The sequence below is a fragment of the Vipera ursinii genome (assembly GCF_947247035.1).
Source record: "Vipera ursinii genome assembly, chromosome: 4".
NCBI classification, from domain to species: Eukaryota; Metazoa; Chordata; class Lepidosauria; order Squamata; family Viperidae; genus Vipera; species Vipera ursinii.
The window spans coordinates 3,495,014-3,513,769 of NC_139514.1; the positions used below are offsets into that span (position 1 = coordinate 3,495,014).

Consider the following 18,756-nt stretch of genomic DNA (forward strand, 5'->3'; position numbering starts at 1 on the left):
ACAAGTCACATTTTTCAGTACCGTGGTAACTTTGGTCAATAAACAAATGGTTGTAAGTCAAGGGCTATCTATTCAACCATCTATCAGATTTGCTTACCGCAAAGCCATCGGGCGCCTGTCCTTCCTGTCCCGGAAACGATGCCGTCATTCCCAGGAATCCAAACATTTTGTCCACCATGTCTGAATCGTTCACAGGTTCGTTCCGAGCCTTCTCCATCTTCTGCAGAAGTTCCTTCTTCCGACGCGCTTCTTCTTTTTCTTTGATTTCTCTTTCCGCATCTTCGCGAGCCAGCTGGGCCAGGCGCAACTGGAAAAAATAAGAATGAGGAAAGAATAAGAGGGGAAAAAAAAGAATAACAGACCTGGGAGGTCATCTAGTCCAGCCCCCTGATCAAACAGGAGACCCTCTACCATTTCAGACAAATGGTTGCACAATCTCTTCTTGAAACCTCCAGCGATGGAGCACCCATAGCTCCTGGAGGCAGGTTGTTCCACTGGTTAATTGTTCTCACTGCCAGGAAATTCCTCCTTAGTTCTCGCTTTAGAGTCTATGACTCTATGACCTCCACGGTCCCTTCCATCCCTAGGAATCTATGACTTTATGTTCTCCAAAGCCCCTCTAACTCTAGGAGTCTATGACTCTATGTTCTCCAAAGCCCCTCTAACTCTAGGAGTCTATGACTCTATGTTCTCCAAAGCCCCTCTAACTCTAGGAGTCTATGACTCTATGTTCTCCAAAGCCCCTCTAACTCTAGGAGTCTATGACTCTATGTTCTCCAAAGCCCCTCTAACTCTGTTCTTCAAAGTCCCTTCCAATCCAAGGAATCAATAACCCTATGTTCTCCAAAGTCCCTTCCAGCCCTAGGTGTCTTTGATACTATGACCTCCAAGGTCCTTCCAACCCTAGGAGTCTATGATGACCTCCAAGGTCCCTTCCAACCCTAGGAATCTATGATTCTATGACCTCCAAAGTCCCTTCCAACCCTAGGAATCTATGACTTTATGTTCTCCAAAGCCCCTCTAACTCTAGGAGTCTATGACTCTATGTTCTCCAAAGCCCCTCTAACTCTAGGAGTCTATGACTCTATGTTCTCCAAAGCCCCTCTAACTCTAGGAGTCTATGACTCTATGTTCTCCAAAGCCCCTCTAACTCTGTTCTTCAAAGTCCCTTCCAATCCAAGGAATCAATAACCCTATGTTCTCCAAAGTCCCTTCCAGCCCTAGGTGTCTTTGATACTATGACCTCCAAGGTCCTTCCAACCCTAGGAGTCTATGATGACCTCCAAGGTCCCTTCCAACCCTAGGAATCTATGATTCTATGACCTCCAAAGTCCCTTCCAACCCTAGGAATCTATGACTTTATGTTCTCCAAAGCCCCTCTAACTCTAGGAGTCTATGACTCTATGTTCTCCAAAGCCCCTCTAACTCTAGGAGTCTATGACTCTATGTTCTCCAAAGCCCCTCTAACTCTAGGAGTCTATGACTCTATGTTCTCCAAAGCCCCTCTAACTCTAGGAGTCTATGACTCTATGTTCTCCAAAGCCCCTCTAACTCTGTTCTTCAAAGTCCCTTCCAATCCAAGGAATCAATAACCCTATGTTCTCCAAAGTCCCTTCCAGCCCTAGGTGTCTTTGATACTATGACCTCCAAGGTCCTTCCAACCCTAGGAGTCTATGATGACCTCCAAGGTCCCTTCCAACCCTAGGAATCTATGATTCTATGACCTCCAAAGTCCCTTCCAACCCTAGGAATCTATGATTCTATGACCTCCAAAGTCCCTTCCAACCCTAGGAATCTATGATTCTATGACCTCCAAAGTCCTTTCCAACCCTAGGAGTCTATGATTCTGCAACCTCCAAGGTCCCTTCCAACCCTAGGAATCTATGATGACTTCCAATGTCCCTTCCAGCCCTAGGAGTCTATGATTCTAAGACTTCCAAGGTCCCTTCCAATTCTAGGAGTCCATGAACTTACCTGATGTTTCTTTTCTGCTTCCTCCTTGGCTTTCTTTGCACTCATTTCCTTCCTCAACCGTTCCTCTTCCAGCAGACGTAGTTTTTCTGCTTCCAACCGTCGGTAATACTACAGAAAGAAACAGAACATTGCCTCCATGGATTTATTTTACCAACCAGGTTGGCCAGGGTGCATCTAGACCAGGGATAGGCAACCTCGGCTATTTTATGACTCATGGACTTCAGCTCCCAGAATTCCTGAGCTCAGGAATTCTGGGAGTTGAAGTCCATGAGTCATAAAAGAGCCGAGGTTGCCTACCCCTGGTCCAGATGAAATAATTCAACTGTTTGAAGTTATGGACAAACGAGATGGATTTGGGAGATACGCAAAGTGTGTTGTTGTTGTTGTAGGTTGGACAATCAGCCAAATGTTTAGACTGGATTTGGCCTTTTCATCACCGCAGCCATCAAATTGGTATTTCTTTCTCTGAACATAGACAATCAAGGAAAATCAAAATAATAGGAAAATAGGGGAGGAAAAAGGCAAGATGAGAAAGTAAGGGTAAAAAGATATTTTGCTTTTGCGGGTAAGTTTGATGTTTTCATGTTTTTCATTGTTGCTTGTCCGGTTTTTAGTGTTTTTAAATGTTTTTGAAGTTTTGATTGTAATGCGTGTTTCGAACTAGGAGCTGCCCAGAATGAAATAAATAGGGGGAAAAAAAGAAAGAAGAACATTGACTTCCAACTCTTTTTAGTGCAGCGGCATAATAATATTACACCTCAGTTTTCTAACTCTACATAATAATATACTGTATACTAACTAGCCATTTCTATAACAACAATCCTATCTCGCTCCGAACAAATGGGGCTATCCGGTGGCTTCTGCCGTTGCGATTGTTCTGTACCAGCCTGCTACCGGCCCTGCAGAAAAGGCAGGGACAACCCCTTTTACAAGAAGGCAAGAGGCTGGAATTACGCCTGCCAAATTTATTACTACAAAAACAAACGGAACAAGACAAACCAAGAAACAGGAGCTTTAAGAAACAGGAACTATCCGAGCGGTTGCCTTCAGCAAACCAGCCCTCCCCACACATTCCCTTTATAAAGAGTTCAGGGCGTGGCTTCTCTCTGCCTCCTTCCGAGGAGCCCCATTGCCTTCCTCTGTTTACTCCTGATTGACTGCCTCCTGCGTCGGGCGTCCTTGAACAGGGCCAGCTGTGGGTCATCTTCATCCACGCTGTCAGGCTCACACAGCTGGGTCTCCGTGGTGACCAGGTGGGAGGGGCCTGGCTGAGGGCTCTCATCAGCAAGATCTTCAACCCCCTCAGCAAGGTGTTCAACACCCCCCTCCTCCTCCTCTGAGTCGTCCGACCCAATTGCCGAACCCACACCCTGAATCACAACAACGATTGTGATGACATGCACACAACACATATGTATACCTGCCCTTTGTGTCCAGATACGTGCATACCTGAGCAGCTCATGGCAGTGTAACAGTACGCAATTAACTGTTGCTAGTTTCTGGGCAAGATCTGTTTAATTTGTAAACGTTTTAATCTTCTGCTTTGTATTTCAAATTTTGTGTCATGCCTTATTTTAGTTGTGATGCTCCTGACGTGAATAAACAAACAGCAAAACCCCAAATCAACGTTTCCAAGTGGTTTTTTTCCCCCACCTCAAGCACAAAGTCCAGAAACGGTTTCCAAGTGGAAACAAAGTTAGATGTCTTCTTTATTTTTGGACTAAAACCATCAATTTAGCCATCCCTCCTAACTCCAGCTGTTTTTCCAGCCAGCTGTGACAGTCTTAGCACCAATCGGGTCCTTCCTGAGAATCTGGGATAGGCAGGTGTTGTTCGATGGGGATAAAAAAAAAATCTCCTTGCGGGATGTCAGCTTTCCAAGACACCGTTCCCACCCCCCACCCTGCTCCTTGTTGGATCTTTGAGGGATCTCCGTGCGAGTCTTACCTCCCCTTTCAGCCGCTTATAGAGTCGCCGGGCAATCATCCCTCGCCCGTAGGCCTGGATGGTGAAGACCGCCCAAAGTCGATGGCGGAAAGCGCGACGCACCAGGAAACCCCGGCACCTAGCCTGGAACTCAATGATGCGCTGGCGAGCCATATGGTACCGCCGGTGGAGTTTGCGGGAACGGTAGAGAGCCTGGAGCCTCAGGAAGCCGATTCGCATCTGGGATCGGGAATCAAGAAGGACCAATTTACGAAAAGGAGGGAGGCAGTTTCAGGGAGGGGTGAAATTTAGAGACTAAAATGGACAATGTGAAATTTGAGCAGGCCCCGAACAAGGAGTATATATCGGAGGTGGTAACCTTTGAGAGCGGTATGCAACGAAATTTCATTTTGATGTATGCCAATTGGTGTACATTCAAAGTGACAATAAAGTTATCATCATTAAATTGGTGGTGATGGGGGTGACAAGCGAGAAGGAACTAATAAATCTATTTCCTGCAGAGGTGACCGATGGATGAAGAGCAAAGATGTTACAGGAAGGGGTCCCCAACGTTGGCCACTTTACGACTGGTGGACTTCAACTCCCAGAATTCCTCAGCCAGCGTGGGGGAACTATGGCCCCTTCACGACTTGTGGACTTCAACTCCCAGAATTCCTCAGCCAGCATGGGGGAACTATGACCCCTTTACGACTGGTGGACTTCAACTCCCAGAATTCCTCAGCCAGCATGGGGGAACTATGGCCCCTTCACGACTTGTGGACTTCAAATCCCAGAATTCCTCAGCCAGCATAAGGGAACTACAGCCCCTTCATGACTTGTGGACTTCAAATCCCAGAATTCCTCAGCCAGCTGAGGAATTCTGGGAGTTGAAGTCCACCAGTCGTAAAGTTGTTAAGGTTGGAGACACTCACACACACACACACACACACACACACACACACACACACACCCCACACACACACAGTGTCTGGTTCAAGAAGAGCCTGAAAAAGTGGAAGAACAAGCCAAGGTAAGTCCATACAGGCAGTCCTCGACTTACGACCGCAACTGAGACAGTTGTGAGTTTTGCCCCACTTTACGACCTTTCTTGCCACAATTGTGAAGTGAATCGCTGCAGTTGATAAGTCACCCTATTTGACTTTGCTGGTCAGAAGGTCGCAAAAGGGGATGGCAACTGTCATTAAGTACAAGTCAGCTGCCAAGCCTCTGAGTTTTGATCACGTGATCATGCTGCAAAAACGGTCATACGTTGTTCTCTTCAGTGCCGTGGTAACACCGAACTGTCCCTAAATGAACGATTTTACGTCAGAGACTATCTGTACAATACAGGGAGTCCTCAAATCACAACTTTTCACAAGAGCTCACCGACTCCTTAATTCCCGCATGGTGCACTCACCACTAGACCAGACTGTCTCTTGGAAGCTATTTAAAGTTCTCCGTGGGGAAAAAAAAAACCCCAAGCTAAACTAGATGGGTTCCTTCGACTTACAACCGTTTATTTAGTGACCCTTCGAACCTCCGACAGGACTGAAAAAAAAGGGGACTTATGACCGTTTTTCACGCCTAACGGCCAGTGGAAGAACCTGCCTCCAGAGGTGGTGAATGCTCCAACACTGGAGGTTTTTAAGAAGAGACTGGGCAGCCATTTGCCTGAAACGGTATAGGGTTTCCTGCCTGAGCAGGGGGTTGGACTAGATGACCACCAAGGTCCCTTCCAACTTTATATATATATATTATTATATTATTATATTATTATTATTATGTCCCCCGTTATCAAAATTCAGGCACTTGGCAACAGACTCGTCTTTACGACGGGCGCAGTGTCCTGGGGTCACGTCATGACAAGCGAAATCAATGGGGGACGCCAGACCCGTTTCACAACCGTGTTACTAATTTAACAAGTGCAACTGATTCACTTAACAACCGGGGGGGGGCAAGAAAGGTCATAAAACAGGGCAAAACTCACTTAACAACTGCCTTGCTTCCCAAGAGAAATTGGATGCTCAAATGTGGTTGTAAGCCAAGGACTAAATCAGAGGTCTCCCAACTTTTTCTCAGTTGGCGGACCGGAGGGAAAGGGAGGGGGGAAGCATTTTACGCACGCGTACACACACACACACACACACACACAAAACGGGGCCATGACCACATGTGATGCAAACGGAGAGGTGTTAGCGCCTGCATGACACTTGCCAGCACCACCCTGATTTTGTCGCACGGGCGCTAACAGCGCCCCATTTTCACGCTGCGCCCAGTTTTAGCGCCACGTGGTGCCCCGTTTGCATTGCTGCAATGCCCTGTTTTTGCCCTGTTGCGCCCTGTTTGCACAGCCGCGGTGCCGCTTTCGCCACACGGTGCCCCATTTGCATAGCTGCGGTGCCCTGTTTTTGCCCTGTTGCGCCCTGTTTGCACAGCCGCGGTGCCGCTTTCGCCACACGGTGCCCCATTTGCATAGCTGCGGTGCCCTGTTTTTGCCATGTTGCACCCTGTTTGCACAGCCGTGGCCCGCGGTGCCGCTTTCGCCACACGGTGCCCCATTTGCATAGCTGCGGTGCCCTGTTTTTGCCATGTTGCGCCCTGTTTGCACAGCCGCGGTGCCGCTTTCGCCACACGGTGCCCTATTTGCATAGCTGCAGCGGCACTAACACGAATGGGGGGGGGCGGTGAGCATGCACACACATGCACGTGCACTGGCCAGCCTGTTCCACGGCCCAGTGGCCAGCAAGCCACGGCTCTGCAGGTTGGGGACCCCTGCCCTAAACTAAACTGCCTCGTACAAGCCGGCCTGGTCTGATGGGTTTGGGGTTTTAACATTGATTTTAACTAATGTACTGCATCGGGCACAATTATCGGGTGACGCGTGCTGCCTTAAAACGCTCAAAAAAGAAAAAAAAATAAGACCAGTAGAAATCTATGGAACTTCCACAAAATATTTATAGTTAAGTGGTAGTTGTGTTTTTTTAAAAAAAAAAAAAAAAAAAAGTTTTGGGATGCTATGTATGGTAATAGATTTTTTTTTTTTTAATTTGGAATTAATGGACAACTTACTACAGAGGAAGAGGAAGAAAGTTTTGTGGGTTAATGTGGGTTAATTTGTGTAAGAACTATTTATTAATGTCCAAATGAGAATATGTTAAGGTAATAGTGAATTGTGGAAGAACATAGATGGGAATGATGCTAGTTCTCTTTTATTTTAGTTTTTTATATATATTTAGTATTATTAAGGATTGGTTTACTATATACAAGCTAGAGAGTGATGGATTTTAGAGTTTATAATTGTTAGTATATGATTGTTTATGATTGCCTTTTAGATATATACCTTGTATTTTGCTCTGGGAAGTCGGGGGGGGGGGAGGGGGGAGGAGGGGAAGTGGAGGGGGGGAGGTAGGGGAGGGAGGAGGGGGAGGGGGAGGGGGGGAGATAGGGGGGAGGTAGGGAGGGGAGGAGGGAGGGGGAAGGGGGGTTTTTTTAAAGGAAAATTGTATTTTATAAAACTTTTCAATAAAAAAAAAAATTATTTAATGTTTTTTTAACTTTTGTATCTTGTATTTTTTATATTTATTGCCCTGTACACTGCCCTGAGTCCTTTGGGAGAAGGGCGGTATAAAAATCAAATAAATCTAAATCTAATATACCATTAAACTACTAGACTAAATTACAGAAAAATAAAGCCACTAAATTAGGCTGTGCTCACTCCTCTAAACAACGCTCCACTACATTGGAGTGTGGAAGGGTAACCCAAGATGGCTAGATCGTAGCTTAGCGGCAGAGTCCTCCTCCCTATGCAGGTTTGCAGTAAAAAAAATAAAGTCAGCGGCTGGCAGTTGAAGGAGGCAAAGGGCAACATCCAGAGATACTTACAGCCTCGTAGTTTCGCCGACAGTTGTGGCCTCTCCAATTCCGTTGAATCACCAGCGCTGCGTTCCTCACTTTCAAGAAATGGGATCTGGGAAGAAAATGGCAATATCGGTTTGAGGCCATTTACCCTCGGACAGAGTCTGTATCCGCTGCGTTTCCTTCCGTTTCACTTCACTCCCCCACAAACTGGTGAGGTTACCTACGCTGGGAAGGAGAGGTCTGGAGGAAAACCACAAAAAGCTCGGGAAAGACCCAACATCCAGTAATGAAGCGGGCTGTCCTTAATTAACAAGGAAAAAAAGAAAAGCTAGGGACGTCGACACGGGAGTCATTGAGCGAACGGCCGCAAACTCCTGAAATTGCGGAAATCCAAAGTTTGTTTGGTTTTAGTATGGAAATTTAAAGCCCAGCTGGAAAGAAGAATAGAAAATTGTTGTTTTTTTTTTCATGATTGATGTAAATTTGTTTTGTCTGTAATTGTTTTTATTGGGTATTTTTATTGGCACTATTGTTGTGGGTATCAAGTGTCAGTTTCGAGGATATGGCAAAGACTTTAGTGTACCTGAAAGACTATTTGCAACAGAGAGATGCTACGGAGTAAATATGGGGCTAAAAAGTATTATCCAGCATTTGAATAATTACTGATGTGATATTTATACTGTTTGGAGTTAGTTTATATGAGTTAAAGTGCGATAGTTTTAATAGTTTATGATTGTTTGCATAAGGTAGATTAGGATTGTTTGGATTCTTATACCCTGTACTTAGCTCTGGGACGTCGGGGAGGGGGGAGGGAGGGAGGGGCTGGGGAGGGTTGGGGAGGGGGAAGGGGGTGGGAGGGGAGGGGGTTGGGAGGGGTTTTGTTTTGTTAAAGATAAAATGTATTGTAAAACTTTTCAATTAAAAAAAAAAAGTTTGGTTTGTTCGGATCAGAGGCGTTCGGAAGGTCAAAACGTAGCCAGGATGGCATTAAAAGAAAATAAATAAAGGTTATTCTTTTATAAATGGTACCAAATGTAACACCAATGAATTGTATCAAATGTAACACTAAGATGTGGGGGCCATCTATTTCCTGCTTAGACAGAGAATTCACACATGGTAATCAACAAAGTTCTTTTGAAATGTTAAAAAGGATACTCACCTCAAGAAGGTGAGTAAAACAAGATAGTGTAGTGACAAATGTAAGGAAGTTGTCACAATAAGTCTTTTGGGTGTAAAGGTTCAAAGAGGATCTTTTAGAAATGTAAATGACTTCAAAGACTAACTTAAGTTTCTGGGGGGGGACATGTATCGAGAAAAGAAAGTATAAATGCTTGCTTTGAAACTTGCTCGGCGCGCTCTTCGAACCCAATCCAACTTGGGAAGGGTCTAAGAGGCCGAGTTTGCAAACGCTTTCTTTCTTTCTTATTTTCTTTCTTATTTTCAATTTCTTTTCAATAAATCTTTGTGTTTTTTTAACCAGACTTGTCTTTGAGTTGTGAGCATCAAATTTGGGGTTTTTAAATCTCACAGCATGATGAAAAGCTGGTTTCTTTTTACACCTTTACGGCACAGCGCACCTACAAAGGGTGCAGAGCTTAACGTGCGCAGCTGCGGTTCCACACACACACACACACCCCGCCCAACATGGCTTTTTTAAAAAAGCCTGCCTTGCTCACGGCAAATATTGCGGCCCAAGGATTTTTCTTCTCCTTGCAATCGCAGAGAGAAACTCGCCAAAGCTGCAACGAGTCGACAATGTGGACGAGTTACGTGCTAAGGAGGTCAAAGGTCAACCTTTCAAAGGTCGTTTTGGCACGTCCTCAAATTAGCTCCGCAAAGCACAGGCAGTCCTCGACTTACGACCACAATCCAGGGACCCACCCACCCACCCCCCAAAATTTTCGTTGCTAAGCAAGGCAGACGTTCGGGGAGTTTTGCCCCGGTTTACGACCCTTCCTTGCCACAGTTGTTAAGTGAATCGCCGCAGATGTTCAGTTCGTAACACGGTCGTAAAGTGAATCTGGCTTTCCCCCGTTGTCAGAAAGTCGCAAAAAGGGGATCCCATGACTTCCGGGATGCTGCGTCCGTCGTAAATAGGAATCAGTTGCCAAGCGTCCGAATTGTGATCAGGTGACCTTGCGGGGGGGGGTGTGCTGCGACGGTCGTAAGGGTGAAAATCGGTCCTCTTTTTTTTCCAATGCCGTTTTAACTTTGAATGGTCACTAAACCAAACGGTTGTAAGTCGAGGACTCCCTGCGGCTATCCGTTAACATAGAGCCTAGTCTGGCCGCCTTCCACAAAACTGTAATTCTTTCTTAGCGGACTCTTGTTTTTCTGAATTCAGGAAGAAAGAGTCTCTTATCGGAAATTTCAATTAGGACAAAGTTTACTTCCTTTCCGGAGTCCCGAATGCTCTCCAAACATGCTTTATAGTTTAGACCAAAGTTAGATTTTTTTTCCCCACTGCTGTGTTGAAAGGACTCACAACCCACCCCACCCTTTTGCTCCAGCAGGCAGAATGCTTTTCGGGTAGGCCTCGACTTACAATCATTCACTTAGTGACCATTGCAGACGGTTGAGCCGGTGAGGATCGAACCTCTGGCAGTGGGCAGAATTAGCCTACAATTACTGCCATTTCTAACCATTGCGCCACCCCAGCCCTTCCTTCCTTCTTCCCTTCTTCCCTCCCCCTTCTTTTCCTTCCTTCTTCCCTCCCTCCTTCCTCCCTCCCTCCTTCCTTTCTTCCTTCTTCCCTCCCTCCCTCCCTTCTTTTCCTCCCTTCCTTCCTTCCTTCCTTCCTTCCTTCCTTCCTTCCTTCCTTCCTTCCTCCCTTCCTTCCTCCCTTCCTTCCTTAACAATAGCACTTAGACTTGTATACCGCTTCACAGTGCTTTGCAGCCCCTCTCTAAGCGGTTTACAGAGTCAGCATATTTGCCCCCAACAACCCGGGTCCTGGTTTTACCGACCTCGGAAGGACAGAAGGCTGAGTCCACCTTGAGCCGGTCAGGATCGAACCGCTGGCAGTGGGCAGAATTATCCTGCAATTACTGCCATTTCTAACCATTGCGCCACCACGGCTCATGTTGAACTTATTCCATGTCACACAGAAGAAAGGAAATCATGCAAGGTTTCCTTGGAAACGGAAAACCTTCCCGACCACGGTCACAAATTAATAACTCCCAGGTTACGTTTCACACCAAGAAATATTAGCCGGCTTCCCGGGTACCTGTCTTTAAATCCGCGAACAACTTTCTGAATAAGGATGACCTTGTCGGTAATGGCTTTGTCCCGCTCAATTTCCAACAGCATATCATGGTGATCCTGGGGAAAATATATATATATATTTATATTTATTTATATTTATTTATTTTATTTTATTAGACTTATATACCGCCCTTCTCCTGTAGGACTCAGGGCGGTTCACAAGGTTTTTTAAAAACAATACAACAAATTACAAAATTAAAAACGATTAAAATGATTACACTAACCTTGAACTAAAAACCCCAATTACAATTAAAATACAATTAAACCCCAGTTAATATATATATATATATATATATATATATATATATATATATATATATATATATATATATATATATATATATATATATATATATATATATATATACAGCTGTGGATTAACAATGATTAGTTCCTAGCTGAATGGCAGGAAAGATGGCTTGCGGTCACCGCCTGTGTGCCACACACAAAACATGCCTTTTAATTTCGAAATTAGAGGGGAATGAAAAAGAGCCATTCCAGGAAGTCCTCAATTACCACCACGACGGAGCTCAAAATTTCCCTTTGCCCCATTTTATGACCTTTTTTCGCCACAGCTGTAGTTGTTAAGTGAATTGTGACATCCTTAAGTGAATCTGGCTTGCCCCCCATTGACTTGGAAGCCAGCCAGGGAAGGTTAGCGATGGAGATCGTGTGACCTCAAGATGCTGGCACCGTCATAAATACGAGTCAGTTGCCAGGCCTCTGAAGGTAGTGTTGGAGCACCCACAACTTGTGGAGGCAAGCTATTCAGAAGGGACCTTGGAGGTCCTCTAGTCCAGGGGTCCGCAAGCTTGGCAACTTTTAAGACTGGTGGACTTCAACTCCCAGAATTCCTCAGCCAGCAATGTGGAAGTCCACAAGTCTTCAAGTTGCCAAGGTTGAAGAGCCCTGTTCTAGTCCAACGCCCTGCTCAGGCAGGAGTTGTTGTTGTTAGTTGCGAAGTCGTGTCTGACCCATCGTGACCCCATGGACAACGTTCCTCCAGGCCTTCCTGTCCTCTACCATCTTCTGGAGTCCATTTAGGCTCAGGCCTCCTGCTTCAGTGACTCCATCCATCCAGCTCATTCTCTGTCGTCCCTTCTTCTCTTGCCCTCAACCCTTCTTCTTCTACTTCTTCTTCTTCTTCTTCTTCTTCTTCTTCTTCTTCTTCTTCTTCTTCTTCTTCTTCTTCTTCTTCTTCTTCTTCTTCTTCCTTCTTGTTCTCCTCCTCCTCCTCCTCCTCCTCCTCCTCCTCCTCCTCCTTCTTCTTTGCTGCAAAGTCATCTCCGACCCATCGTGACCCCATGGACAGCGTTCCTCCAGGCCTTCCTGTCCTCTACCATCTTCTGGAGTCCATTTAAGCTCAGGCCTCAGCTTCAGGGACTCCATCCAGCCACCTCGTTCTCTGTCGTCCCCTTCTTCTCTTGCCCTCCATCTTTCCCAGCATGAGGCTCTTCTCCAGTGAGTCCTTCCTTCTCATTAGGTGGCCAAAGCATTTGAGTTTCCACTTCAGGATCTCGCCTTCTAAAGAGCAGTCAGGGTGGATCTCCTCTAGGACTGACCGGTTTGATCACCTTGCAGTCCAAGGGACTCGCAGGAGTCTCCTCCAGCACCAGAGTTCAAAGGCCTCAATTCAATAGGAGACCCTATTCCATTTCAGACAAATAACTGTCCAGTCTCTTCTTAAAAGCCTCCAGTGATGGAGCACCCGCAACTTCTGGTGGCAAGCAGTTCCACTGGTTAATTGTGCTCACTATCTCCCTTAGTTCTAGGTTGCTTCTCTCCTTGATTGGCTTCCATCGGTTGATTAAATGAGCGTCCTCTCATATTCTTCAGGCATAAAAGAACAAAAAAAACCCCACAACTGCACTTGGGTTCTGAATTTCAAGCAGAAACCACTTCTTTTTAAAGCTGAAAAACTTTTCACCTTGTCTTTTCTTTGCGGGATACCTTCCCAGATGGCTGAAAAATAAAATCTGCTGTTTTCCAGACTGAGCCAATTATCTGAGCAGACCTTTTGAGCTGTAGATTTCCAAGCTTCCTGCTCAACACAACTGCACCACGCTGATAAGGCTTTCTGGAAAGGGGGATTTCAACAGCCGAACACGAGATAAAGGAGGGATTTCAGAAGGAAGCAACAGATTGTAGTTGGAATGGATTCAACTGACTTCTGTTTTTTTCCGTCTGGATGGGCAAAAATCTCCAATTCTGGATATTTGTCCCTACCTCAAAAGCTACCCCCATGGGGGGAAAAATGGGAAGAAACAGCATAAACGCAGCATTAAAAAGAGGTTTTTAAGAAGAGACTGGATAACCACTTGTCTGAAATGGTACAGGACTATAGGTTCTCCTTCTTGAGCAGGGGGCTGGACTAGAAGACCTCTAAGGTCCCTTCCAGCTTCTATTCTATTCTATTCTATTCTATTCTATTCTATTCTATTCTATTCTATTCTATTCTATTCTATTCTATTCTATTCTATCCTGTAATTCTATTTTACTCTACTCTACTCTACTCTACTCTACTCTACTCTACTCTACTCTACTCTACTCTACTCTACTCTACTCTACTCGACAGCCATTTGTCTACAATGGTATAGGGTTTCCTGTTTGAGCAGGGGGTTGGACTAGAAGACCTCCAAGGTCCCTTCCAACTCTGTCACTCTGTTATTCAGCGGCCACCGCTTCTCTTTTTCCTGCTTCCTGAAGTCTGATCAGAGTTTGAAATAATCGGCCACCCTACCTTTAGGAAGATTTTTGTCTTGCCAATCTGCCAGTCATCATCTCTGCCCAGGACAGCTTCAGCGATGCGCTGGCAGGTTCCATGCAGATCCCCCTGGAAGAAATTAGTGAGAACGGATTTTAAACCTTGCACCAAGCCGGGGGTGGGGGAGTGGGGAGGTTGACGAGATGACCACTGAGGACCCTTCCTACAGAACAAGTCTATGAACGTGTCGGTAGTCCTCAGACTTACAAACTCAGGAGGGGTCTAGAATTTCTGTTGCTAAGCAAGGCGGGGTGGGGGTTTAAGTGAATTGCACCTGTTTTACAACTATTTTGCCTGGTTGGTTAAGCGAATCACAGGGGACATTAAGTGAATCACATGAACGCTAAGCGACTCTGGCTTCCCCTCGTGGTCATGGAACTGCCTTTTGAGCAATATTTTGGTCATAAACACGGTGTTTACCTCTGGAAAAACAAAAGCCAAGTTGCTAGTCCTCTTGATTACAGAAAGCAGGGTTGAAAATGGCAAGAAAATGGAGCAAATTCACTTAACGAATGTCTCACTTAGCAACAGAAGTGGCCGGCAAGGAATGGTGGGGGTTTTTTTTTGTGGTTTAAATAGGATTATCCAGCTCTACCTGCTTGTAGGCGGGTTTGACCCCCGGCATGAGCACTCGATATCTGTCGACAAATTCCACAAAAGTATACCGGATTGGATAGCCCGCCCTGCGGATCCGGATGGTTTCCATCATCCCGGAATATCTCAGCTGGCGGACGCAAAGCTCCCGATCAAACAACTACAAAGAGAAAAAGTGGCTTTTAATTTCTCAGGATAACATAGGAAGAATCTTCTAGGGCAGGAGTCTTCAAATCTGGCCCTTTTATGACTTGTGGACTTCAACTCCCAGAATTCCTCAGCCAGCATGGGGGAACTATGACCCCTTCATGACTTGTGGACTTCAACTCCCAGAATTCCTCAGCCAGCGTGAGGGAACTATGGCCCCTTCATGACTTGTGGACTTCAACTCCCAGAATTCCTCAGCCAGCGTGAGGGAACTATGGCCCCTTCATGACTTGTGGACTTTAACTCTCAGAATTCCTCAGCCAGATTGCCTGGCTGAGGAATTCTGGGAGTTGAAGTCCACAAGTCATAAAAAGGCCACATTTGAAGATCCCTCTTCTAGGGCAAGGATTCTCAATTTTTAGATACGTGGACTTCAGCTCCCAGAATTCCACAGCCAGGTTGGTGAACCCCAGAGAATCCTGGGAGTTGCAGTCCACCATGTGTGAACTTCAACTTTCAGAATTCCCTAGCCAGCTCAGGGAGTTTTGAAATCCATGCAGGGTGGCTGGGGAATTCTGGGAGTTGAAGTCCACAAGTCATGAAAGGGGCCATAGTTCCCTCATGCTGGCTGAGGAATTCTGGGAGTTGAAGTCCACAAGTCATAAAAAGGCCACATTTGAAGATCCCTCTTCTAGGGCAAGGATTCTCAATTTTTAGATACGTGGACTTCAGCTCCCAGAATTCCACAGCCAGGTTGGTGAACCCCAGAGAATCCTGGGAGTTGCAGTCCACCATGTGTGAACTTCAACTTTCAGAATTCCCTAGCCAGCTCAGGGAGTTTTGAAATCAATGCAGGGTGGCTGGGGAATTCTGGGAGTTGAAGTCCACGCGTGGTGGCTGGGGATTTCTGGGAGTTGAAGTCCACATATCTTAAAGTTGTTAAGCTTCCTGTGTTGAGGAAGGACAATATAGCAGCAGAATTACAAAATATATGCCCAGTTCAGAGAGTACCAAGGACTTCCCAGTTCACCTGTGAGCTACATATATTCTCTCCCATTGAATGGAATAACAGGAGAGTTGGGAGGGACCTTCGAGGTCTTCTAGTCCAACCCCATTCTCGAGCAGGAGATACATTCTGGACAAATAGCTGTCCAGTCTCTTCAAAAGGTCAATGGGAGGTGGTTAAGAATACAGAATTCAGTCCAATGAGTTGAAATACAGTTAGAGGATGAGGTATGGGACGCAGATAATCCTCGACTTACGATGGGTGGCTTAGGATCACTTCAAGTTACGAGCAATCTAGAAAAAAAAGAACTTAAGACCCGGATTCAAAGTTCCGACGGTCGCGCTTCCTGCAAGCAGTCACATGACAGAACTCTGAGCACTTGGCAGCCTGGCTGCATTTTTACAGCCATGCCTTGCAGTCCCATTAATTACTAAACTTACTTAAGCTTAAACTTTAACTTAAAACAACTTAATCTTAACTTAAACTTACTTCAACTTAAACTACCTGTAACTTAAACTTAATTAAACTTAATTAAATTTCTATGCCACCCATGTCCAGTACAAGGTAATTCTGGGCAGGTTGCAAATGATAAAAAGTTAAACAACTTTAACTTAAATAACTTAAACTTAAACAACTTAACCTTAACTTTAACTCAGACAACTTAAACTTAAACAACTTAATCTTCATTTTAATTTAAACTTAAACTTACTTAAACTTAAACTACCTTTAACTTAAACTTAATTAAACTTAATTAAATTTCTATGCCACCCATGTTCAGTACAAAGTAATTCTGGGCAGCTTGCAAACAATAAAAACAGGTGAAAAATAATGAAAATATCAAAAGGAAATAAATCACAGGGCTTCGTTTCTATGACAGCTTTGCTAGAAAACCAGCAGTTACTTCCTGTTTCACGCAAAACCACACCCGAAGTGAACGGTTGGTTCGCTTAACAACCGTGGCATTCACATAATGACCGCTACATTTGTGTTACGACCGCCATCTTTGCTTAACAAACAACCACTGCAAAACAGTCGTAAACGACTGTTTACGACAGTTCTGACCGTGATGGGCAGGCTCTATTCTGGTCATAACTGAAGGACTAGCTGTACATGTTTTGGGAAATGGGTTGGCCAGGCGAACGATTTGAGAGTTGGGGTCTCCCGCTATAGGTGTTCTGTACCAGCCTGCTACCGGCCCTGCAGAAAAGGCAACCCCTTTACAAACGGCAAGAGGCTGGAATTACGTCTGCCAAATTTATTACTACAAAAACAAACAAGACACGAACCAAGATACAGGAGCTTTGAAACACTATCCGAGCGGTTGCTTTCAGCAAACCAGCCCTCCCCACACATTCCCCCTTATATAGAGTTCAGGGCGTGGCTTCTCTCTGCCTCCTTCCGAGAAGCCCCAATGCCTTCCTCTGTTTACTCCTACTTGACTGCCTCCTGCGTCGGGCGTCCTTGAACAGGGCCAGCTGTGGGTCATCTTCATCCACACTGTCAGGCTCACACAGCTGGGTCTCCGTGGTGACCAGGTGGGAGGGGCCTGCTGAGGGCTATCATCAGCAAGATCTTCAACCCCCTCAGCAAGGTCTTCAAACACCCCCCTCCTCCTCTGAGTCGTCCGACCCAACTGCCGAACCCACACGCTGACCCTGAATCACAACAATAGGGGCTTTCAAGCAATGGACCGTAGCCATCCCTTATATCCTGCTTCAAGTACAGGAAGTCCTCGACTTACGACAACAAATAATAATCACAATCATAACATAATCGCAATCATAATCATAAAGTTGGAACGGACCTTGGAGGTCATCTAGTCCAACCCCCTGCTCAGCAGGAAACCCTATACCATTTCAGACAAATGGCTGCCAGTCTCTTCTTAAAAGCTTCCAGTGTTGGAGCATTCACAGCTTCTGGAGGCAGGTTGTTCCACTGGTTAATTGTTCTCACTGTCATGAAGTTTCTCCTTAGTTCTAGGTTGCTCCTCTCCTTGACTAGTTTCCATCCGTTGCTTCTTCTCCTGCCTTCTTCAGGGCCTTTGGAGAATAGCTTGACTCCCTCTTCTTTGGGGCAGCCCCTGAGATACTGGAACGCTGCTCTCATGTCACTGTCAATTCAGCCCCAAATTTCTGTTTGCCAAGCAAGGCGGTTGTTAAGTGACGTTTGCTCCATTTTTACGACCTTCCTTGCCACTGTTCTTAAGCGAATCACTGCAGTTGCTAAGTTAGAAACATGGTTGTTAAGTGGATCTGGTTTCCCCCACGGACTCTCCTTGTCAGGAGGTGGCCCAAAGGGGATCGCGTGACCCCGGGGGACGCTGCGACAGTCATAAGTGCACGCCAGTTGCCGAGCCTCCCCAATTCTGATCACGTGACCAGGGGGTTGGCTGCAACCTTTGTAATTGCCAAAAAGGTCAGAAGTCCGTTTTTTTCAGTTCTGTTGTAACTCTGAACGGTCACTAAACCACGCGTCGTAAGTCGAGGACTACCCGAACAAGGTTAATTCACAAGGATAGTTCTACTTCATTATCCTTCGGCTGCCTTCACGGATTCACATTGCCTGCAATAATTCCTTTTTAAAATGACTTTTCCCACTGCCCTGGTTCCAAAAAAACAATTTGCACCATGAAGGTTCACTTTCAGGGGGAAAAAACAACAACAGGCACCTAAACAACAATAACAACAACAACAACAATAACAATCAACCCTCTTATTTCCTTCATCTCAACCCGGAGCGATACATCCCGTCCCTGCGACGTCATTTGGTGTGAGAGAGATAACTTTCCACTCGTTATTCCGGTTTCCTGAAGTTCTGCTTCCTGCCCGTCTCAGCCCTCGCTCACAGAAGTGCCATCCTTTCCGAAGAATTGTTTTCGATTTAGCTTTTACTGACCCGGCCGATTTCTGATTTCACGGGCAAAGGCCCTCCGGAATGGGAATTGTAGATGTTAGGATCCAACATAGAGGAAGGAAGGAAGGAAGGAAGGAAGGAAGGAAGGAAGGAAGGAAGGAAGGAAGGAAGGGAGGGAGGGGAGGGAGGGAGGGAGGGAGGGAGGGAGGAGGGAGGAAGGAAGGAAGGAAGGAAGGAAGGAAGGAAGGAAGGAAGGAGATAGCAGAGAGAGAGGAAGGAAGGAAGAAGGAAGGAAGGAAGGAAGGAAGGAAGGAAGGAAGGAGCAGAGAGAGAGGAAGGGAAGGAAAGAGGGAGGGAGGGAAGGAATGGG

General features: G+C 45.8%; 1 protein-coding gene across 1 annotated transcript in view; it reads right to left on the reverse strand.

Annotated features, from left to right (window-relative positions):
- Positions 1-18,756, reverse strand: part of MYO7A (myosin VIIA) — a 73,041-nt gene that overhangs the window by 47,596 nt on the left and 6,689 nt on the right. Inside the window, exons 5-11 of the mRNA XM_083362590.1 lie at positions 14,382-14,540; positions 13,763-13,855; positions 10,985-11,079; positions 7,783-7,867; positions 3,922-4,140; positions 1,975-2,082; positions 98-307 (exon numbers count right to left, since the gene is read on the reverse strand). Coding sequence (XP_083218716.1) covers positions 98-307; positions 1,975-2,082; positions 3,922-4,140; positions 7,783-7,867; positions 10,985-11,079; positions 13,763-13,855; positions 14,382-14,540 — 969 coding nt within the window. The remainder of the gene's footprint in view (positions 1-97; positions 308-1,974; positions 2,083-3,921; positions 4,141-7,782; positions 7,868-10,984; positions 11,080-13,762; positions 13,856-14,381; positions 14,541-18,756) is intronic.